Here is a 23,940-nt window from a genome sequence, read left to right as displayed (position 1 = left end):
CAAACACGTGATTATTTGTTTCACACAAAATAAAAGTCTGTTATTGTACTTGAAATGGTATGATTGTATGTTTCTTTAAAATGTAAACATGAGAGAATATATAGTTTGAGATTCTATATTCAAGTATAAATTAATTTATATTGCATATATATATACACACATTTTTAAAACTTTTATATATATATATATATATATATATATATATATATATATATATATATATATATATATATATATATATATATATATATATATATATATATATATATATATATATATATATATATATATATATATATATATATATATATATATATATATATATATATATATATATATATATATATATATATATATATATATATATATATATATATATATATATATATATATATATATATATATATTGAACATATATATATGATCTACAGCTTAACTTTCTATATTAAATTAGACAAATGAGACCATTTTAGATATTTAATCTAAGGTTGATTTTTATTCAAGCTTCCCCACATAGTTCAGTAGACAGGACTGAGTGACATTAAACAAAGGAAAGGAAAGTAAAGGATCTCAATGTTCATAAACGATGATTAAAAAAACATGATAAAGGTGAGCTGTTACATCATTTTTCTGAAGTTCTCCATGGCTTCCTTCACTTTCTGCAGCTCTGTTTCATTCTGCCTCAGCTGGAAAGAAAGAAGTGTTGCACTTTTCTTCAAGACCAGTAGAAAACTAATTTAATTTCAAAATTAAAACCAATTTCTTCCCCTCCATCCTACTTACCTTCTCAGCATCCGCCTCCTGCACTTTAACAGGAACCTTGTCCTTGTAGTCGTTCTTGTTCATCTTTTCCTTCATCTTTTCCATCTGTTTCTCCAGCTCCGCTTCCTTTGCCGTCAGTTTAGTGACCTCCTTTTCCAAGTCGATCAAACCCTGAGTCGGAGACAAGGATTTCGAAACTGGCATGTTTACAGACACAGAAAGCTCATTATACTCATTAAAATGTGATTCTGTAGGAGGGGGAAATGAATTTTTGATGCAAAGCCAAACCAGATTATTGGGTGTTGAGCTGGTGGTGGTTATTTTTGGAGTATCATATTTAAATTCACTTTATCTCCTCATTCCGGCTGATTAATTTAATTATCGTATTTGGAAGCTGTGGTGGGGATTATGACAACCAGAATAAAACTCCCTTCAGGTGTATGAGTGCAAGCGAAAACGCATTCTCGTCACGCAACAACAATTTTACCTTCAGCATGAGGTGAACAGTGCATTTGTCCGAGGCGATGGCCACCGCACAGCCTTGTGGGATAGTGTTGTCGCCTCCAACCACTGGGTTAATAGTCTGAGAGTAAGACAGTGTCTGGATCTGAAGGCTGTATGCCTGGACCAGAGTCGCAGTGTCAGAGTCTATGCACTGCAGGTAACCTGACACAGAGATATAACACAAGAGGTACATTTGTGTCTGCTAATAAAATATGATATTGTGATGATAGCATTTATGGTCAATAGGTTGTGTGTGTGATGTGGTTAATGTTTAGATTAGGGATGCACCAACGTTTCTCTCTTGTGATTCTATAATGAATCTACTAATGTTGTTCTGCAACATAATTGGAAACTCAAATACACTTCAGTCTCAGAAATGTATTTTTGATGGCTTTACACAGTAGATTTTTTAGGTCCATTTTGACCCAGAAGAGGTACATACATTTATTTTTATTTTTTTTAAATCCATAGTATGAAGATGAAACTTTGTAAGTTTGTACACATCATTCATGTTTTTTAACAAAATTTAAACAAAATTGTTTCACCTTTTGGGTCTGTTTTGACCTGAAAGTGAACTGTGGCTTTACACATGAAATTATGCTTTTTTAATTTTTATTTTACATCTATTAGTTAGATTTGTCTCAAATTACTTCTGTAAAATGCATTTAGCTTCTTTCCTTATTTTATGTACATGCTTGCGCAATCACACACAAAAAATCTGAAATTACATTAAAATCACAAGCACAAATTGTCTTAATGTGTTCATAGACCAAACAGTCTAAATATGGAAAAGGAAAGAGGGTTTGGACAAGGAAAAAAGTCCACATTTTACTTTGCTGCCACCTATTGATGAACTATTGCAGCATTAAAAAGAGATTCAAGCTGTTTATCATCATCATTTCATATGAAAGTAAAATTAATATATTGATGTTTTGGTGTTGTTTTGTTAAAAAAGAAAATGTAGGTTTCATAAATGTAAACTGCAGTACATTCATAAATGTACTGCAATGTTTTGAGCAGTATAAGTTTCAAATTAATTTCATTGAATCCAGTCATTGGAGTTCATATTGGTAATTCTCATATTATAAGTTCTTATAAATTTCATCAATAATATATTCAAATAAAATTTCTCAAATACTGATTAAAATATGTTTTCTTGCATTGCACTGGTTTTTGCAGTCATTCTTGAAAAAAAGAATCTCTCAATTTTTTGTTAACAAAAGGGGGTACATTAAGTAATAACCTGGTAAAAACATTTTTTTTAAATGTTTTTTAATCCATTAAGAGGGTTAAAACAATTCCATCATTCATATATTATTCATATATATATATATATATATATATATATATATATATATATATATATATATATATATATATATATATATATATATATATATATATATATATATATATATATATATATATATATATATAGATAAATACTTTGTTAAAATGTTTGGGATCAGTACGATTATTTTTTCTTTTAAGAAATGTATTTATTCTTTTAAGAAACTTTTTTTCAGCAAGGATGCATTAAATTGATCAAAAGTGACAGTAAATTAATTTAAAATGATACAAAAGATTTCTATTTTGAACTTTCTATTGATCAAAGAATTCTGGAAATAGAGTGATTTCTGAAGTATCATGTGACACCGAAGACTGGAGCAATGATGCTGAAAATTCAGCTTTGACATCACAGGAATAAAGTACATTTTAAGACATTAAAACAGAAAACCTTTTATATTCTAATTATATTTTACAATATTACTGTTTTTACTGTATTTTTGATCAAATAAATGCCGTCTTGGTGAGCATTCGCTTTCTTTCAACATTTTTTTTTTTTTAAATCATACCGACCCCAAACTTTAGTAGTGTATATGGCTGATATGAAGATTCTACACTATTTTGTCTAAAATAAAATAAATAAATTTAAAAAACAAACAAAAAAACACATTTTAAATGCTACAAGTTAATTTAGACATGACAACATTATAATGTTCAGAAAAAAACCAAGATAAGTGTTAGATGAAGGCAAAGTAACAAATGTAAAAATAGAGAAAAATAGCCAATACCAAATACTGACTAATACTGATTAAAAATTCTAATATCAATCAGATATAGTATATACCAACATATTGTGCATTCCTTTTTTTAAATGACCAGCACTGGATTTGGACCAGTCACATCAGCAATGTTCCCTAGCTGAATCTGTTCAGTGTGAAATGAGTGTGCAGTGTACTGTGTGATGTCTCACAGTCAGCGCGGGTCTTGGTCAGGTTGTAATCGGCCCGGAGTGATCGGATGGTTCTGACCACGGACATGACAAACTCCATCTGACGGTCGACCTCCTCGCTGTGCCAACAGAACTACAACCAAACAAAACACCATTTATACTAGTAACCAACACAGGATGCATTTGTTTCAGATGGTTTCCTCTCTCCACTCTTCATGTAATTTAAACTTTATGTCACTGAAGTTCCAAAAGGTTATTTTTATTCCAGTCATCTTCACATTCAACTACATTCCCCTCAATGGAAAAAAACTCTCCAAAGAACTCATTATAGTGGTACATCAAAGACTATATCATGATTAATAAAGCGTTTGTTATCTAAAACTCGATCTTTTTTTATTCTGCTGGTTCTCTCTGGGATTTTGCCCCTTTTGCCCAGAAAATTTTTCTTATTAGATTCAGTCTAATAATACAGGTTAGCCGAACTCATTTGTAGAGCTGCACAATTTGGACAAAACTTTGTAATTATATACAAATATGGCTATAAAATAATAATAATAATAATAATATTGGCAAATATTCAATAGTTCAAATATTATTATCATCATCAAAGCAAAATAAGAAATATTACTTTAGTAATATTTTACTTAAGTATTTAAGACAATATCAAATAATAATTATATTTTAAATTACAACTGTTAAATTTCAATACTAATATTTATGGCTGTCATAACATTTTTAAACATTAAACCATCAAACTTTTATTTTGACAGAAAATCTCAGGGAGCCCTTAAAGGAGAACTCCGGTCAATTTTAACATTGAGCTCATTTTTTTGTACATTTGGAGTACTGTCAATACAGAGAACAACGACAAAAATCGGTGTTGCCTACACCGAGTTATTCTATTTTTAAAATTTGCACCCTGTTGACTTCAATAGGGCAAGTAGTAAGCCTGCTTTTTAGCCTCTTAACATCCTTTAAGTGTCATTACAAGTGCACAGAAAATGTGAGTGATTCCTTCCGAGTGAACACGGGTGGATCTGACTGCAGTAGATGTTAGAGATATTAATAAAAACGAAGTTAATTCAGCCAGCGCACATACCTTTGTTTACATCCTGTTTTCGGTGGAACGCCATAGTAATCGATTGTCGAGTTCACGCGCGTGATCATTGGTAACTAAACCTATGCGCGTGAACTTGACAATCGATTACTATGGCCTTCCACCGAAAACAGGATGTAAACAAAGGTATGAGCGCTGGCTGAATTAACTTCGTTTTTATTAATATCTCTAACATCTACTGCAGTCAGATCCACCCGTGTTCACTCTGAAGGAATCACTCACATTTTCTGTGCACTTGTAATGACACTTAAAGGATGTTAAGAGGCTAAAAAGCAGGCTTACTACTTGCCCTATTGAAGTCAACAGGGTGCAAATTTAAAAAATAGAATAACTCGGTGTAGGCAACACCGATTTTTGTCGTTGTTCTCTGTATTGACAGCACTCCAAATGTACAAAAAAATGAGCTCAATGTTAAAATTGACCGGAGTTCTCCTTTAAAGCTTCTCTTTTGTAAATAAACGCTTCTCATTAAAAGTATAGGAAGATGGTTGGTTGGCGTATATTACTTTCCCAAATGCAGAGAACTTGCAGAGATGAGATCATGCATAGCAGCATTTACTGCAAACCGAACCGTTCTGAGATCCTGCAAACATCAGCGGATATTGAGCCGCTCACGTGTAAGAAAACTTGATTCTGGAACAAGCACTGTATATATTTATTTAATGTGAAGCTACCAGTAGGTGGCGGTAAGTCACTGTCTTAACGAGTGAGCCATCAAGTCATTCATCTTTCAGTAAGAAAGCAAGTGGCTGTATTTATGAAAGGGTCATTGAATCATTGACTCTCGCGATTCGTTCAAAGCCGCAGATTCGTTCACGAAACACCACTGTGTGTTGCAGTTCTGCTGTGGCTTTCGCCGGAACTCATTTTGTAGCAAAATAGAGCAAACAATTCTGACAATGTACATCACTTAGTATTACACTTTTGTTTGTTGAACTGTTGTATAAAATCAAATGTCACTTTTGCAGTCGTGTGGATTCTTGGGAAAAATTGCATTCCTGCTCATATAATATATGATCAACATTAAAAACAAGAACTCGCACGGGGTGTGTTTTTGTATTGAAGAGAGTTTGAGTCTTAATCTCTATGCACAGTCTGGATCTATATTTGTTCTTCATGCTAATAAGTGCTAAATTCCCACTTTTACAAAGGTACATTGTCGCGAACTGAGGCAACATACTGTGCAGGCAAACCTACCATATGCTTGCTGCTTGTGTGGATGCAGTCAGTTTTGACCGAAAAAGATGAGGTAATATGATTGGATGTCATGTCATCTATTTTGCTTGTTAGAAATACATGCACGGTTTTAAAGTTATAATAAGGTGGGGTAGAATTAAATGAATGGCAAAACTCAGCTTTTTGTCACTCTGTCACCCCACATATCCCAGTTTGGGAAACCCTGCACTAAGCCATTTCACGATTTCGGTTGTATTTCGATTCATCGTGCAGCCCTATATTTGGTCACCCCTGCTCACCTCTGAAGTGTCTGGATAGGGTGTGACACTGATGCTGGGGGGGCTGTCCTGAGACCGTCTCCTTGGCAACCGCTGGAAGAGCTCTTCAGAAACAAAAGGCATGATGGGAGACAGGAGGCGGAGTCCCACCTCCAGACAGGTGTAGAGAGTCTGTCTGCAGATGTCTGCCTGTTTCTGCCCTTCTGAATCTGTCCTGCTCAACACCGGCTTCACACTTTCCTATATGAGCAGAAAAAGAAAAAAAAAAACATCTCAAAGATAAACTTTTCAACAAAACTCTAAAGCTTATTTAGAAATGTGTGCAGAGGGCAAATTAAATATACAAATGAAGAGGTCAAAAGCAGTTGTGTGTAGGTGGTGTGTGTATTCATTACCAGATAAACATCACAGAGCTCGTACAGCCAGAAATTGTAAATGGCAGTGGTGATTGTCGGGAAATCGTAGGCCTGGAATCCGTTATCACACTGCGCTACTGCTGCGCTCAGACGGGACAGAATCCAGCGATCGGACACACTTTCACTGCCACACAGCTGAGAGACAGATATTAACTTAGAGGGAAATAAACCCACAATACACCACAAAGTGTATGTTTTTCACAATGTCCTGACTCCTGACACATCGTCCATCTATCCATCACCTCCACCCGTCCATCTCTTTCTCTCACCTGAGCTTTTTGGCAGGGAACAAATCCCTCTCCCAGGGTCCTCATGGCAAACTTCACTGCGTTCCACAGCTTGTTACAGAAATGCCTGTATCCCAGAATCCTGTTCACGTCCAGATTAATGTCTCGGCCTGGGAGAAATAATCAGAAAAAGCACAAAGTAATAAATATTCAGAATACTGGTATATCAATACAGGTTTGTCAATGATGATTTGACATTAATTTTGTTATTGAGAGGAAAGCATGCAACACACATTTACATATTCATCTAAACACTGCTCCCAGCTACATGGGCGGTATCGGGAATTTCACTAACAGTAAATCCCAGCAAAGGCATTTCGATCTACGTTTTACCCCTGAGCAAAGAATGAAAAAGAACTTTGCCGTGAATTTATCTGGGCCTTTATGATAATTTTTGTATTTTTTGTGTACTACAATAACTGACAGGTCATTGTAGATATGCTTTCGATATTTTTTTTTACCTTGACCGGTATAAGCACATAGAGCAAATCTGAGCGCGTCAGTCCCGCATTCTGGAATTCCACTGGGATAGTCGGATTTCTAGAGAGCGGACACATACACAAACAGAATGTAATAGAAAAACATAGCAATAGCTAAAAGGTACAATAACAAGAGATTGCAGGAGCTCATAGAAAACTGGTTATACCTGTCCCTGTTTGGCCTTCTCAATCTCCAGAGGATCTAGATTACTGTCTGTTAGTTGACCTTGAAGACCCTACACACACACACACCTCGAATTCATTTTGTGCAACGACACCTTATGTAGCCACATGGTGTTAATGTAAGAGTCAGTAGTTTAGCTACCTCCAGTGAAATGCCAGTGATGACGTCCAGAGGGTCGATGACGTTACCGAGAGACTTGCTCATTTTCCTGCCATGGGCATCTCGTACCACTGCATGCAGGTACACCTGTAGAACACACCAGATTTACACCACAAGTTACACTAGCTTTGAATGAACTGACACATGCTGATACATCTAAGTGGAAGTTTAACAGTCTGTTCGAAACTCTTTTAAACACTTTTAAATTTTGCAGGTCCAGAAGCTCTAAATATAAAATATACAATTTAATATTGGGGGTGACCCCGAATAATCGAAGATTCGATGCTTCGATAGGAGGAGCCTGATTCGACTACCAATCTCACAGTCGAATCTTCGCAGAGGTGTTATGAAACAAGGATCATGCCACTTTGGCTATATGAGGGCGCTCAATGTCTGATTTCACATAGAACTACCGGTTTTCTGTCAATACGTTAATATTCAGCCTATTATGATAATGCTGTATATAAAAATGTGCAAAGAAAGAAGCTTTTAATAAATATTTTTTAACATGCGTGAATAAATCCAAACACCCCGTGACAGATTTAAGTTTCACTTTCAATCCGTGACCGACAGAGGAGCGTCTTGGCGGCAAGGATTTAAATCTTTAACAATGTCTGGGATAAGAAAATCTAAAGTGTGCATGTACACCATCAGAAAGGATATTCTCCAAGGCTGGATTTAGCATCAGGAAAACCATGATCGCACTTCTGCCGGCCAACGTTAACAAGTTGGTTTTCCACGGGACATTCTAAAATGCTTAACGTGAAAAAAGCTTTTAAAACGCTTAAAAGGCACTTTAACGTGGCTTAATGCATGTACACAGTACACACTTTATTAAGAAACCATACTATGTGCAGATAAGCAGATGAACCCAGAATATGAACGCAATGCGTTCCTCCTATAGTAAAGCGTTTTCTTTACATAATTTGATATTTTTATTTAACTATTTTAGGAGATTATAGTCGTGGTTTTAGAATGTATTTTATCCGCGCACACAATTTGAAAAGACTCCAGCGGACACAGACAGAGTGAAAGACTGGATTTGTTCTCTCGATCAGGTAGGGTAGTGATTTCAAAACTTTTCAGCCGGTTCTAATTTGATTTTTGGATGCTGTGAACATTTTTAGCTAAAAAGACTGCCTCTCCAGTTTAGCATTTATTGTTGTTTCTGCAGTTAAAAAGACAAAGTTGAAAATTCTGGTTGCTACCGTTATTTTAATAATTTCTTTGTTTTTATTTTATTTATTGATCTGTCAGGGTTATCTAATCTAACTATTTGTGGCTTGTGTTTTGAATATATGTTCCCTTGCACTTTAGGCATTTTGCACACATTTGCTCCTCATCTTGTCACTTGATTCTGATTTATTTCGTTTTGTATTTTTATTTATTAGAAAGGTATATTTTGTTCTAATTTAATTTTGTAAATTAATTGTTTATTTTTTCGGTGCATCGATGTTGTGCTGTACACAGGTAATTTAGCCGATTTAATTTGATTTACATGTGAAATGCAAATCCTGTCTGCAGTGTGGCCTTTCTGGAGTTATTTATGTTATTTCTTAGTTTTATTGATCCAAAATGTTTTTATACATTTTCTTCTATATCTTTGTGTGATTTTCTGTACATCGCAGCTTTGAAATGTTAAAGCCCCGCCCCCATACACATGATTCGACTATTAATCAACTATAGGCAAGACTTGACGATTCTGATTCGACTATGAAAATCCATAGTCGGGGACACCCCTAATATATATTAAAAAAACACAAAACACCCACCTCTTTGAAAGGTAGTTTTCCAGTAAGTTTGAGGCCCATCATGACCATACGAGCCACCCAGAAGAACAGGATATCGTGGCCTGTCTCTAACAGTGTTCCTGGGTAGAAGACTCTCAGGTCCTCAGACTAACACACAAATATTGCAAAATTACTTAATCACTGCAGTCTCTGTATATATTATTGTATAAAAACAATAAAAAACATTTTTTGCAGAGACCCAGGGACATAAAGAACATTGACTTTCTCTATAACACTTTATAATTGAAATTAATTGAAAACATTGACTGACATAATTGCATTATATAGTGTGTATACAGTCATAGTATATAATTAGAAATGTAATTAGAATATTTCATGTTTTATACATATATTGTATAAAAACAAAAATAGGAAGTAAATTCAATTCAATGAAAAATACAACTTTTTATTATTAGATATATTTAAAAAACAAATTAAATTAAATAAAATAATAAATCTGGTATTATACAAGTAATATAAAAATATTATAAAATAAAAAAATATTATAATGTAAAATAATAAAACAACAATAAAATAAAATGAACAATACAATCAATCAATCAATGAAGAAAAATCTGGTTAGACAAGCAAAGATCAGCCCTACACACACATATTAGTTTACACTAAATATTGCCACTACAGTCTTGAATGCATGCTGTGTGTGTGTGTGTGTGTGTGTGTGTGTGTGTGTGTGTGTGTGTGTGTGTGTGTGTGTGTGTGTGTGTGTGTGTGTGTGTGTGTGTGTGTTCTGTATTAATATCTGACCTCATTGGGCCAGCCAAAGATGGAGAAGGGGAAGATCCCTGAGGAGAACCAAGTGTCCAACACATCCTCATCTGAAACACAAACAGACAGAAAGAAAGATGCTTTATTGATGCCAGAGGGTATAACCTGACATGAACAAAACAGGAGGATAAAATGACTCAGTGGTAATGAGAGCAAGTGTATGTTGGATTCGCACCCTGGCGTAGAGAGATTTTGTCTACAGTGACATTGAAGCGTTTGGCAGCTTTTTCTCTGGCTTCCTCCTCAGATCTCCCGCTGACCCAATAATGTCCGTCCACATCCTAAAAGCATGCAGCAATACAGTATCTTAACTCCCAGCATCCCTGTGTATCCACAGCACATACAGCAGGCTGCATTTTCCTGTGTCTCTGCTCACCTCGCCTGGTTTGACTGACGAATCATTCACAGTCACAAAGTACGCTGGTATCCTGTGGCCCCACCACAACTGCCGTGAGATGCACCAGTCCCTGATACCCAAAAAGTGTTACTACGCACACACACAGTGACTCCAGCAGAAAACGTCTGAGCTGAAATAGATGGGTCACCTGATGTTGTCCATCCAGTTGAACCAGGTTTTGAGGTGGTGGTCAGGGATGATCTTGAGCTCTCCGCTTCTGACGACATCTGCAGCCTGCTTTCCCATCTCTCTGCAGTCCACGTACCACTGAGGCTTCAGCAGAGGCTCCACTATGTCCTTAGAGCGGCTGAGAAACACACCAACACTCATCAATTGCTTTGTGCATGTAAACATAACAGCTGTAATGGAATTAAAGTCACCATGAAATCAAAATGGACGAATAATTCTTATTTTTTATGTAATATTGCAGTGCTTATAAAGTATTTTTTTATTTTTTTATTCATTCATGTGCCCTCATGATCTTTAAATCATGATAACTTCCCCTACCTCTTGCAACGACACCTCTACTCTTCGCTAATGATGTGTTTACTGGCACGAGGACGGGACAACCTGTCACTCACATGAGATCACAGCAATAGCAAACCACAACCATCCAACGATCTAATCAATTCTAGATCTTGATTTTTTTCTTGTTCGATAAGTCGTTTCACTTGGATAAACATCACAATAGAGAAGAAAAGACTACTGCAACTTCTGTTTCATGCCGACTTTAAAGGTCTATTCCAAGATTAGATGGCACTTCTGCATAGATCAAAGCGGTGCTTCTCATGTGGTTTGGCTTCAGGACCCAGATTTTACTTTGGACATCAAGTATGAGAACTGTTTACTGTACAATATTAAATTACAATAGTTTCATGCTCTCGTAGGCTCTCGTACTGCACAAAAAAATTTGACACAAATTATAGTAATAAATTAAAATACAATATAAATAAATTAAAAGTTCAGATGCAAAAGCCTCTAAGTGCCATCTGAAATTTTCTTCTAGAATGATCATTTTTATGTTCAGTAATTTCACTTAAATGACAATTAATTCATTGTCATTGTTTTGAATTAATTCAATTACTAAACTTAAATATACAAGCTTGATAAAAATGATCATTCTAGAAGAAAATGTCAGATGGCACTTAGAGGCTTCTGCATCTGAACTCTTCAAATGTAAAAAAAACAAACAAACAAAAAAAGTTTTTTTTACAGTTTTTTTATTTATTTATAGTTAATAAAGAATGGTTTGAATATTAGTATTAAAATTAATATATATTAAATTAATTAATATAATTTTTTTTTAAATGTTCCTCCATTTTCAACAGTGGATCCTTCACTGTTAATTTCTTTGTTATTCCACTAGGAGGCACTTTACCTGCGGTTCACATCTGGTGATAGACAACATGTTTGGTTATCACTGGCTGTGAAAGTTATCAAGTTACTTTAAATAAGCAAATGATTTATTATAAATCATTGCAAATAAAGTTTTGCCAGCTATATGACACTTTCTGGGAATGTAAGGGGCATTTAGTAAATTATTTCTGATTTAAGCATTGATTTTTCCCTGCTTTACACAACCTTATCAGACCAGACCAGCGATCCACCAGCTGAAAACAACTAAAAGTTAAGGAGTTAAGAGGAAGTTAGTGTCTAACCTGCAGACGGGCACCACCATCGGATTGTCTTTGACCTCCTTAAACTGGCCTCTATCTTTCAGAGCCTGGAGCACAGTTTTCCTCGCCTCAAAGCGCTTCACCCCCTAAAACACCAGAGAACAATTTGTCAATCTTCCATCATATTTATGACGAGATTAAAAATAATGCCTGGTGTGAACAGGGTCAAAGATATCACAATGTGTGTGTGCCTACCAGGAATGGAGGAGGAACATTGATTAGTAGACCATTTTCATCCAGGATGTTGATGAAGGCCAGTTTGTGCCTCTCTCCCACCTCATAATCATTATGGTCATGAGCAGGAGTGATCTTCACAGCACCTGTACAACAACACTCCACTTTAAACTGCACACGGACCCAGAAGAAAGACAAACTTACAGAAAATATACGTTTTTGTCCTTGTAACATTTATTACCTGTTCCAAAGTTCATATCAACAAAGTCATCAAACACGATGGGCATCTTTCTGTCACAGAATGGGTGAACGACCATCTTTCCTTTGAGATGCTGGATAGTAAAGAGTTCATTTAACTCAAACACATTCTCAAGACCACTTCTCAAACACCAGAGTTATGAAAAGGAAACGTTGGCATCACCTGATATCTGGGGTCATTAGGGTGAACGGCCACAGCCGTGTCTCCAAGCATGGTCTCAATACGTGTGGTGGCCACTACCACCTCCTCATCTGCAGGAGAACATTACATTTTATAAACCTCTGAATGTCTTGTCAGTACTTCTAACCTAATTTCTCCAGACACAACCCTCACCTGATCCTTCAATCTTGTAAGAGAAAGACACCAGCACGCCAAACTCGACTTTTTCCTTATAACCCGGCACAGGAAGAAGGGTTCGCCCTGTCAGCTCCTTTTTATCGACCTAGAACACAACATTCATCAGGTGACCTCAGAAAACAGAGACTCTGAGACTGTTAGTGAAGATGTACCTTCTGTCATCTGCTACTTTCCGACATAAATGTGGTTAAACTGTCAAATAATTGATGGAAATATTGTCTCAGACTAGCTTTTACTGTGTTTGGAGAGTTTAAAACTCAATTTTATGAAAGTTCTCAAAAAAAAAAAGCTGCACTCACACTGCATTTATTTGATCAAAAACACTATCCTATGATGGCAAAGCTGAATTTTAAGCATCATTACTCATCTTCAGTGTCACATGATCCTTCAGAAATCATTGTATGACAATTTGCTGCTGAAGAAACATTTATTATTATTATCAATGTTGAAAACAGTTTAGCTACTTAACATTTTTGTAGAAACCATCATAATAATAAAAGTCTTTACTATCACTTTTGATCAATTCATCCTTGCTAATTAATAGTATTCATTTCATTCATTCAAAAAACAATTCTTGACCCCAAAACTGCCCCCACATATGATATGAATGTACCTCTATGTCAGAGATGGCGGAGTTGAGGGTGCAGGACCAGTTGACGAGTCTCTTGCTCCTGTAAATCACACCTTCCTCATGCATACGTATAAATGCCTCCTGGACCGCAAACGACAGTTTCTGCAAGCAGACAGTATTACACATGATTAAAAACTGATTATCCATTATTAAATAACGACACTTTAAAGCTTAGCAATGACAAGCTTTTTAATGAGAATTTTTGGCTGTCATTTAACACCTGGGTTGGGTTTTTGTGCATTGTACTCACAGTATCCATGGTAAAACAAGCTCTGTCCCAGTCCAGAGAGGAGCCCAGCTTCTTCAGCTGATGATAGATGCGATCTCCCTTTCTGTTCGAAGACAAATTTGTTCATATAATTGGAGTTAAATTAATTATTTAATGATCTTAGAATTCTCCTCAACCTCACACACTCACTCGTTCTTCCACTTCCAGACCTCCTGGATGAATTTCTCTCTCCCGAGATCGTGTCTGGTCATCTTTCGCTCTCTCATCAGTTTCTTCTCCACCACCACCTGTGTGGCGATACCAGCGTGATCACAGCCGGGATTCCACAGAGTGGTCTCTCCTCTCATCCTGTGCCTGCATTAACACATTAAAGCAAACCAACGATCAAACATATTATTTCTGACACATGATGTCATAGGCTCCATATCATAAATGACCGTTTCAAAGCTATCTTAAGTTATCCAAACATTAACAATCAGCCACAAAGTGTCTCGTCTTGACTTTTATATGCTTGTCTAATTGTTTTTATCACAGCTAAAAAAGCATAAAATGTATAAAAAGGCGAATAACATTACATTAATTATATATAACAATTATAACCGGTTACCATCTTGTCAGGGAGTCCTGAATTGCATTGGTCAAGGCGTGACCAAGGTGGAGGGATCCCGTCACATTAGGTGGAGGAATACACATCATGAACACGCCACGTGGGTTTGGCTCACTTACATTCTTTCTCTGGATAATAAACAGTAGAAATATCTTTTAATGAATATACACTATCGTTCAAAAGTTTGGGGTCGGTAAGGTTTTTTAATGTTTTGGAGAGAAGTCTCTTTTCTATAACTACAATTTAAAATACTGTTTTTTATTTTAATATATTTTCAAATGTAATTTATTCCTGTGATGTAAAAGCTGAATTTTCTGCATCATTGCTCCAGTCTTCAGTGTCACATGATGCTTCAGAAATCATTCTAATATAATGATTTGCTGCTCAAGAAACATTTCTATTTGCCTACTCATTACAGAATCGAGTACAAAATCTTACTGCTTGTGTATAAATCTTTAAATAATCTAGCACCTTCTTATCTGACTAAGTTACTACATCCCTACACTCCCGTGAGAGAACTAAGATCGGATGGCAAATTCCTCCTTAAGATCCCCAGAACCCGCCTAAAGGCGAGGGGTAATAGAGCCTAGCCGCACTCTTTGGAACAATCTTCCTAATTGTATTAGAATGGCTTCCTCTCTATCTGAATTCAAATCTTGTCTTAAAACTAAACTTTTCTCTTTGGCTTTTAATATGTAATTTTATCTTTTTTTTGGTTGCTCTTAAATGCTTTTTTTCTGTGTATTTTTATTTCTATTGTTGAACAGAAAGTTCAAAAGAACAGCATTTATTTGAAATAGAAATCTTTTGACTGTAAATGTCTTTACTGTCATTTTTGATCAATTTAATGCATACTTGCTGAATAAAAGTATTGGCTTCTTAAAAAATTTGATATATAAACATTTGTACACTACATTTTGGTGGTGTTCCTACAGTGTTTATTGTATTAGAGTATAAAAATACATTATGATTTTCATGTCATACCCCATATTCAGGCTTGAAAAATCCCTGTTTCTCCCACCAGGAGTACCAGGCTGCTTCCACATACTGAGGACTGTAAGAATCGGGCAGAGGACTCAGGACATCTGAGACACATGAAGAGAGACACATAAATGATTAGATAGGTGCGTCACAAATTTAAAAAATACAATTCCTGCTTCTGGAAGCAAAAGCACACCTTTTTTCTCTCCAGAAGGCGTGGGTATGTTGTAGCTAATCACACCCAGTTCCTTCTTCTCAGGTTTGGCCTTTTTCTATTGGAGGGGATAGAAGAATAAACAATATGGCAAGTTCTGCGTTCTGCTTTCTTTCTATCTCTGCTTGTGTCGATGTCAATGAGAGAATAATATGCTGAGATTCATCGCTCTACCTCAGTCTGAGGCTGCATCTTCTTCTTCTCCTCAATCTCTTTCTTTTGTTGAAACTTCTCCAGCTTTTCTCGCTTCTTGGCCTCTTTCTTCAGCTGAGCCTCTGTCTTAGGAGGACCTGAGAATCACAAGGACAAGAGGACAAAATAATTATTTAGGGGCAACATAGACTTCTAAAATGCTTTTAGACTCTGATAAGACTAAAGTCTATCTGAAAGATCATGTGAGCTGTTTTAATTCACTAGTTTTTAATGGTCTTAAAATACCCTCAAAACGCTATGACACATTTCTAAAGTAATTAAAAAAGCAACAACTTCCAAATACACACATCCTTACCATTACCAGGTGTGCTGTCTGGTGTAGCAGAAGCAGCAGTTGATGTGGCGTTGGCGGCAGCGCTGGGTTTGGGGGTCACGGGCACCATTTTCTCACACAGTGAGATTTGACCCAACACCTTCAGGAATTGTGGCTGGTTCACACAGGTATTAAACCATCTGGTCACATTCACCAATGACTTCCTGTCTGCAGGCTCCAATACCTTAAATCAAAGTACTATAATGAGGAATCAATTACAGCAACTGAAAGTTGAAGCAGTTCATCCAAAAATCGTCTACTCTCGCTCATGTCATTCAAAACATGTATCAGTGTTGTTTTTGTTAACTAAAAACTAGAACAAAAAACTCTTGAAAAAAAGTTGAAATATTGCATTTAAAAAAAAAAACTTTTAAAGTTAAAAAAGTTGCCTTAGCTGGCAACTAACTGAAATAAATAAGTTTAAATTGAAGTACTAAAATGACTAAAATTGAAACAAAAATAAATTAATGCCATACAGAAGTATATAAAAATGAATAACTAATATATAAAAATAAAAGCTTATTCACAATATTGATAAATACCATAACAGTACATAAATAATACTAAAAAAAAAAACACCTACCTGTATGACAGATAAAAGATATTTTGAAAAAATATTTAGTTTTTTTATCCACACTATGAAAGTCAATGGCATGCAACATTGTTTTTGGACCCCACTGACTTTCATTGTATGACTAAAAACATCTGAAACATTCTTCAAAATATCTTCTATGATGTTCCACAGAAGTAAGTCAGTCATGTATGGAACGACACGAAGGCGAGTAAATTATAACAAAAAAATGTTTGTGTGTGAATTATCCCTTTTATTAATACAAGCCGTCATGATAAAAAATTCAAATGGTTTAAGATTAGATGTGCACTCACATATTTGAATGGCAGTAATGCAGCCATAGCAACAGCCATATCAGCCAGAGTCACACCCTCTCCTACCAGGAATGTCCGCGGTGCTAGAGTCTCATCTAGAGCTTTGAGAACACGCAGCAGCTCCGCTCTGGAACTCTGCAGAAGCTAAAATTAAAAATGTAAGTTAGTGCAGCTTCTCATTTTAGAAAAATAAACATACAGGGCCAGTCGTGGCCTAATGGTAAGAGAAGGTTGTGGGTTCAATTCTCAATACCGGCAGGAAACGTTCTTGAGCAAGGTACCTAACCCCCAATCACTCCCCGGGCGCAACAGCAAAATAGCTGCTCCCGGTGTGTGTGCCCACAGTTTGCAGTGTGTGTGTTCACTACTCACTGGGTCAAATTCAGAGTATGTCTCTTTCACTTAAAAAGGTCTAAAAATGAGGAGCCGGAGCCGTGCACTCAGTGATGCCTATAGATCAACACATGAGATACACAGATAGTCAGACCATAAAGGCACACACAAAAGATATACCTTCTTATCAACTCCCATGATCCCCAGCAGAGGGAATGCCACAGAGCAGGCCACAGGCATCAGTTCATTCTCAGCAAAGCTCAGCCATTGCCAGACCTGACTTTCCTGTTTCTTATCGCTGCCTGTCCGTTTGCCCGCTGATGCCAGGTACCAGCTCACAGCATTGGCACCAGTGAGCACCGTGCCACCCACACCCTCCAAGACCAGTGCAGGACGAGACCTGCCCACCTCAGCCGGAGGGTTCTCATGGACTATTCGTGGAGGAGATCGACAGAATTCAGCAGCGATCAAGGGTAACAAACTCCTGAAGTCATCAGGGTGTGAAGAGATGTAAAGAGTGTCCATCTGACAGAGAGATATGGGTCATGTCAATTAATAATTCACAAAACGAGTGAATAATGTGTAATGAGCATCACTTTCATTTCTGCAGTTTTGTCCATGTCACAATGACTATTATTAAACTTCATATGATAGATATATGTCATTGAAAACCGTTTGCGCTTCAATACATAAATGAAAGCAAAAGTGTCAGATTCAGGTTTCAATATTCTCGGTCAATAAACAACACTTTTAAGATTTACACTTATTGAGTATCACCTACTTTTCTTATATATCTAACTTCTGTGATCTGAGCCTCGTCATACATTTATGTAAACTGTTCAAATGACAAATAAACTGAACTTGACAATATTAGAGTCAGTCAGATTATATTCAGAATATGATCTCACTGATTTAAGATTTCCTTAAATACTTTTATTCATTTCAAGATCACAATAAACTCTTTTACTCAGTAACCTTTTTGTATTTACATTACAATGTAATGCTTCAATAATAACTTGAGAGATTTGAAGTCTAAAGATAGACCGGCTAATTCTTGGCTAAACGCATGATCTGTTCATTTCAGCAGAGCTATGACTACTAAAGTCAAGAAATCACATTTAAGACATGCAAACTTTTAGATTAATTGATCAGCACATATACGGCAGCATCTGTATTTGAAGTCTCACTGAAGATCATTAATTACTCACCTGTATGCCGATAGGGAAACGTCAGCCTAAATACAGCATGCACACTGACTCCAGTGCTTCACAGGCGCTACCGTAAAGTCATAATAACCGTCGTAAAGCGCATCCGTCTGACGCAATAAACAGTAAAAGAGACTAAAGTGCCCGATAGAGGCGCTAACGAACAGTCTATATGGCAATAACATGAAACACTAAACGTTATGATGCAAGCCACTGAAAATGATAACTGATAGGCAGTTTACGAATTAAATTATGGATTAATTATGAATTATGACAATTATTTATGAATATAAATGATCTTTTTTTGTCACTTAAGTGTAATGTTGCCTGTTAAAGACATTATTTACTATTTTAAATATAAAAATAAATGTATTGACAACATTTTAAACTATAGTTTTGATATTCAAATTTTATATTCGCAAAATGTAGGATGGAAGGAAGATTTTTATTTTATTTTTATCTCAGAAGTCTTTTTTGCAAAGATCTTGTCTCTTTAATACATTCATTTAAATCAGGGGTTTTCAAACTGGGCTCCAGGGACCTTCAAGGGGCCACAAGAGAGCGTTAGCGGTCTGTGGAAAAGTTCAGGAAAAAACTGTAAACATTTTTAAAATAAATAAATAATAAAAATAAGATAAAAAATAAATGCATGAGTAAATAAAACCAAAAGATTTTTTTTTTAAATAGGTAGCATAAATGAGTAAACCTCATGGAAACTATATATTTTCCAAATAATGTTTTAGACATACTTATAATATTAATTTCACAGTATTGGGTCTCTATTCAAGAATATATATGTAGGCTATACCTTTTATTCTTTTAAATGAGGGTCCCTCACACGAGGATGGTCATATTTGGGGTCAATGGCAGAAAAACCCTGACTTAAATAACCAAGATTTGAAAATGTATGTCTACAGTTAAATGTTACAAATTTGTATTTGGCACAATGTTTGTATGTTAAGATTAGGCCTATACGTAGCCTACTTCTTTTTTTATCACTTTATAAAGGTTCCACTTTGTAATGGCTGTTCATTATAAAGCATTATGTACAGCCAGGTGCTATTCTAATATTAGTACAAGTGATGATGGTATATTAAAAACAATTCTTATTTAGATTCCAGTATAGACAGATACAGATTACCTTGAAGAAGGTCTTTTACTATACATTGGCCTATAAATGACAGAGAGCATGACTCACAGAGAAGAGGTTTTATTGCAGCATATAAACCATGACACAGCAAGGCCTTTGTATGTCAGATTAAATGACATAAACATCTCACACAATTACATCGCTTGTTTGTCACTTAATAAACATTGCTCAGCACCTTGGGTTCAAATCACCCTGCAGTGTACCTTTCGTTTCCTCCTTTTACGGCAGACAGACACATAGAGGTTTCATGATTTAAATCCACATGCCATGGTCAATATTCATTGTCCAGTCCACAAGCGACTATATAGTGTGACAGTTGGGTTCTGGCAGTAAAAATCCCATTCAATTTCACCAGGGAATTGATTTTTTAACAATATGACAGATCTACTGTGAGCTATAGATGTTTGGGGGTTTTTTTGTGTAAAAGCCTTTGGTCAGCATTATTTCAACTTATTCTTTAAAGACTCTGAATTTGAGTTAAAAACTACGTTACCCATGATTCTGCACAGAAATCTCCACCAATCAGAGAATCGAAACAAGCAAATTGTCAAGCAAAAAACTCTTAATCTCTCTCTCTCTCTCTCTCTCTCTCTCTCTCTCTCATATATATATATATATATATATATATATATATATATATATAGTTTAATCAATTATGTCGCAATGCAATTGGATTGTAGTTCTCTCATTAAAGCCGTAAAGTTGTGTTTTTGTTTGATTATCAAATACTTTTGCTTTAAATCAAATTTTGCTATGTTATGATTTACCTCGTTTGCTTTGCTTTTTACAAATCCCAATTGAAAAAAAATGAATGGGAAAAATACTTCCAGAACCAACGCTGCTGAAAAAGTGGGTGGGAACTGTTGATTTGTAGTGCAATACGCAAATAAGGTTTCTAACACAGGCATAAACACACTTTTAAATCTATTCACCAACCACTTCAGATGTCAGCAATTCAGGCATTTGCGATTCGGATGATTCCCCTGAGCTCCCTCCGAAAGCTTCCTGGACATTGGTTATTGTATTCTCCACCACTCCACCTACGAGGGACGCAGCGATGTTTAGCAGGTGACCCACCCCTCTTCCACTTCTCCAGGTGAGTCTTCCAATCCCACTACCTACTGTTGACACCTGGTAGCCCATTTCAGAGCATACGGTACACAGGTAATCTACCATCTGATCCCCAACTGACCCAAGAACCATCCTGATGATACTAAACCCATTCCCCACCGTTCCCGTCATGATCCCTAAGGCATCCGACGCCAGAGTGCCCGTCCCTGTGAATCCATCCTGGAATGCCAGGACCAGGCAGCTGGCTAATGGACTGAGGCAAGAGTAAACCGTGCACACGCTTGTTTCTCCTGCCTGATACAAGGTGCTAAAAATGCATGAAACCCCAGAAGACACTCCTGAGCCCAAGTTGTTGACCAAAGTGTAGCTGTCGACAGGCACCGAGGCCAGAACGGCCAGATCTTCCTGAAGAACGTAGGCGAGCTGGAAGGGAAAGTTAGTGACCTGGTTTACGATCGGAGAAAAAGGGGCATAAAGGAGAGAGATGGTGGAAGACAAAATGTAGAGGAGAGCAGACTCTGAGCTCTCTGTCTCATTGGTGCTCTCCTCAACGTCCATGTCTGAGCTAAAGGAAGATGTGTAGCTTGGGGCTTCGCCATTCACATGCTCTGTCACGTCCTCGTTTTCTAATTTTGGTGTTCCTGCTTCCTGAGTGTTATGTACGCCAATGTGTTCTTCACTTTGTGCATCAGAGTTGGGTGTTTTGATGTCATTCAGTTGCTTTTCCAAGAGTGACGTCAGTCCTTCTTCTCTCTGATGTCCCATTTTACCACAACCTCCTGAAAATAGGCTTGTAACTCCTATCAGCTCCTCTAACTCCTCAATGCTGAGCACTCTCACATCATCCTCCTTCACTAGCCCAACACTGAAACTACCATCTCCATCTGAAGCAGCACAGCACACTGCTGACCACAATAGTTTCCCCCCACACTCATTAAACCCGCCCACACCAATCTGCACATAAATTTCCCCGCTCATCTCTGAACACATCGGTATGACAGAGCTCTGTGTCAGCTGTGCTGTCAGAGCATCCCATTTCAGGAGAGGGGAGTTTGAGGGAGATGGGTTCATGTTGGTGATTCCTCTGTAAAGAGCTGGGATGGCCACATGGGAATCGTCATTGATTTCTTCTTTGGCATCCTGCTGATGTGTTGAGAGAGACAGGTATAATGTAATTAATTACTTGTTTAATTGCAAAAGTATACAATGTATTTCTCCACACTATAAATGGACAAAACAGCACAACCATGATTTACATCATTTACAGTACTCACCTTAATGTCATTTCAAACCTGTATTTTCTTCTGCAGAACATATGAGAAGATATTTTGAAGAATAGTGGGGTCCAAACACCGTTGGACCCCACTGAACTTCATTGTATAGGCAAAACAAAACAAAAACATTTTTCAAAATTTCTTCTCTTTGTGTTCCGCAGAAGAAAGGCAAGGTAAGTAACGACAGAATTTTACCACCAAGAGTTTGAAATTTGGGAGATTCGTGGTTGACAGGGAGGAATGAGATGTTTGTTTTGAGGTGTGACTGAACGAAACAACCTGTTCTGAGTCACTTTCATGAATAGCCCCATTAATTAAACGCAACCAGACTGTCTAGGGATACTTTACATTGTAGTTTACCTTCATTTTACTGTAGACTGTAGAACTCTATTGCACTGGTCTTGCATTGCTGATTGGTCTGCATGGTCTTTTATTGATGCTGGTTTTGTGAAGTATTCATGCATGTCATTAGGAGTTTGGTGAGTTGCAAAACATTTTACAGCCGTAATTAACGCTGCTTTATCATAAAAAAAGTCCCATTAGCTGATATTTTAAGAGACTTATTGGCCTTGACACGCAAAGTCAGCAGGAATCCCTCTATGACATCACTTCCTGTTTGTTTTCTGCATGTTGGTCACACCACATTAATGATTTTGCAGATGTTTTTCAAATGAAGCAATTTTGATAAGTTTTATATTATAAATATATTTTGTGAATGTGTATATTTAGGTATAAAAATACATTCATTCACAAAGTGCCTTGTATACTCTTCTATAATGATGTATATTAAAGAGAAAAATCTAAAGTAGCAAAAACTACTTTTAATACACACATTAAAAACATGCTCATCATAGAAGAGGTGTATTCAAGTCACTGAGTGTATGAAATGCATTTTTAAAGTGTTGAATAAATTTAGAGAAAGGACAAAAATAAGAATTGTGTTTCTTATTTTCATATTGACCTTACTAATATGATCCTTGAATTGGTAAAATGTTTTTTTTTCCACTTGACTTGACAACCTTGTACATTTGCATGTCAGCAGAAACCGTAATGAACGGCGTTTAGCAAGACTCTGGTCAAAACCTCAAGAAATCTATAACCTGTGCTTACACTCATTTAGTACAAAAACTGTGTCTGTGAGATAATAACAGCCTTCACTACTATTCAGCAATGCCTTTTTAGAAGATAAGCATGCTCAAGTCTACACAGAGCTCCAATACAGTGACTAAGGAAAAGAAACACAGTCTCACCGTGCTGTGCACTCCTCTGCCCCATCCATTATTCAGGCCGAGGTGAAGGGCTGTATAGACGGTGGTCTGGCAATTGGTGTTATAGAGCGATGCAAAAGGCCGTCCGGTCAGATGTCTGTGACACCTCTGCTCCAAACCCAGCTCAGACAGTGATTGTGGAGGTGTGCCTCTGAAAAAACACTCTTGACACTGGAGAAACCCTGGATCAAGCTCCGTGTGTGTACTTGCCCAGACTACAACATCATTGAACAGCACTGCAGAGATAAACACAGCGAGTCTGGGCAGCGCAAACAGCATGGCCAAAACCCTTGGTACAGCGAAGCAGAGACTGCAGCTAACAGTGCTGAACTAGCAGCTATACAAAACAAGATCCTGCTAGACTCTCTCTCTCTCTCTCTCTCTCTTCAGCAATGCAGAATGAGTCTGGGCACAATCTAACCTTCTTCATCCCTCCCCCTTTCACACTCACTCTCCTTCATCCATCCCTCCCTTTCAAAATCACTCTTTCTGACTGCACCTCATCTTAGTATTACTATAATGCACACAA

At 36.7% G+C, this 23,940-nt stretch overlaps 2 protein-coding genes across 3 annotated transcripts; both read right to left on the bottom strand.

Moving 5' to 3' along the window:
• Window positions 1-471: 471 nt before the first annotated feature.
• On the bottom strand, window positions 472-18,732 carry vars1 (valyl-tRNA synthetase 1). The gene is made up of 31 exons (XM_079895644.1): window positions 18,652-18,732; window positions 17,624-17,968; window positions 17,111-17,254; window positions 16,208-16,409; window positions 15,874-15,989; window positions 15,682-15,757; window positions 15,489-15,589; window positions 14,505-14,632; window positions 14,087-14,251; window positions 13,919-14,000; window positions 13,651-13,770; window positions 13,014-13,122; window positions 12,843-12,931; window positions 12,663-12,753; window positions 12,443-12,567; window positions 12,230-12,333; window positions 10,720-10,878; window positions 10,551-10,641; window positions 10,350-10,455; window positions 10,154-10,224; window positions 9,371-9,496; window positions 7,581-7,685; window positions 7,423-7,491; window positions 7,238-7,316; window positions 6,759-6,886; window positions 6,469-6,624; window positions 6,095-6,313; window positions 3,524-3,635; window positions 1,250-1,428; window positions 784-933; window positions 472-686 (listed from the first exon to the last, which is right to left on the bottom strand). The coding sequence occupies exons 2-31, from the start codon at window positions 17,966-17,968 to the stop codon at window positions 618-620; spliced, it is 3,816 nt and encodes a 1,271-aa protein (XP_079751770.1). The 5' UTR covers window positions 18,652-18,732; the 3' UTR covers window positions 472-617.
• A 1,713-nt stretch (window positions 18,733-20,445) lies between these two features.
• On the bottom strand, window positions 20,446-23,842 carry LOC307171990 (uncharacterized protein). 2 transcript variants are annotated; one of them, XM_079893969.1, is made up of 2 exons: window positions 23,394-23,842; window positions 20,446-22,012 (listed from the first exon to the last, which is right to left on the bottom strand). In XM_079893969.1, exons 1-2 carry the CDS (start codon window positions 23,688-23,690, stop codon window positions 20,723-20,725), a joined length of 1,587 nt encoding a protein of 528 aa, XP_079750095.1. In that variant the 5' UTR covers window positions 23,691-23,842; the 3' UTR covers window positions 20,446-20,722. The 2 variants fall into 2 exon arrangements, with proteins under 2 accessions (XP_079750095.1, XP_079750096.1); XM_079893970.1 differs by having other exon boundaries at window positions 20,446-22,009.
• Window positions 23,843-23,940: the final 98 nt, after the last annotated feature.

This window comes from Squalius cephalus, assembly GCF_949319135.1.
Source record: "Squalius cephalus genome assembly, chromosome: 15".
In the NCBI taxonomy this organism is placed as follows: Eukaryota; Metazoa; Chordata; class Actinopteri; order Cypriniformes; family Leuciscidae; genus Squalius; species Squalius cephalus.
This window is presented reverse-complemented; position numbering and strand designations above follow the sequence as displayed.

Excerpts from the sequence above, each read along its gene's own strand:
- vars1 (XM_079895644.1), bottom strand. The coding sequence starts at position 17,968 with ATGGACACTCTTTACATCTCTTCACACCCTGATGACTTCAGGAGTTTG. Across the intron at positions 12,334-12,442 it reads ATGTTCCTCCTCCATTCCTG|GGGGTGAAGCGCTTTGAGGC; the intron begins GTAGGCACACAC and ends CTGGTGTTTTAG. Across the intron at positions 6,887-7,237 it reads ATGTGCTTATACCGGTCAAG|GCCGAGACATTAATCTGGAC; the intron begins GTAAAAAAAAAT and ends TATTTCTCCCAG.
- LOC307171990 (XM_079893969.1), bottom strand. The coding sequence starts at position 23,690 with ATGCTGTTTGCGCTGCCCAGACTCGCTGTGTTTATCTCTGCAGTGCTG. Across the intron at positions 22,013-23,393 it reads GCAGAGGAGTGCACAGCACG|CAGGATGCCAAAGAAGAAAT; the intron begins GTGAGACTGTGT and ends TCAACACATCAG.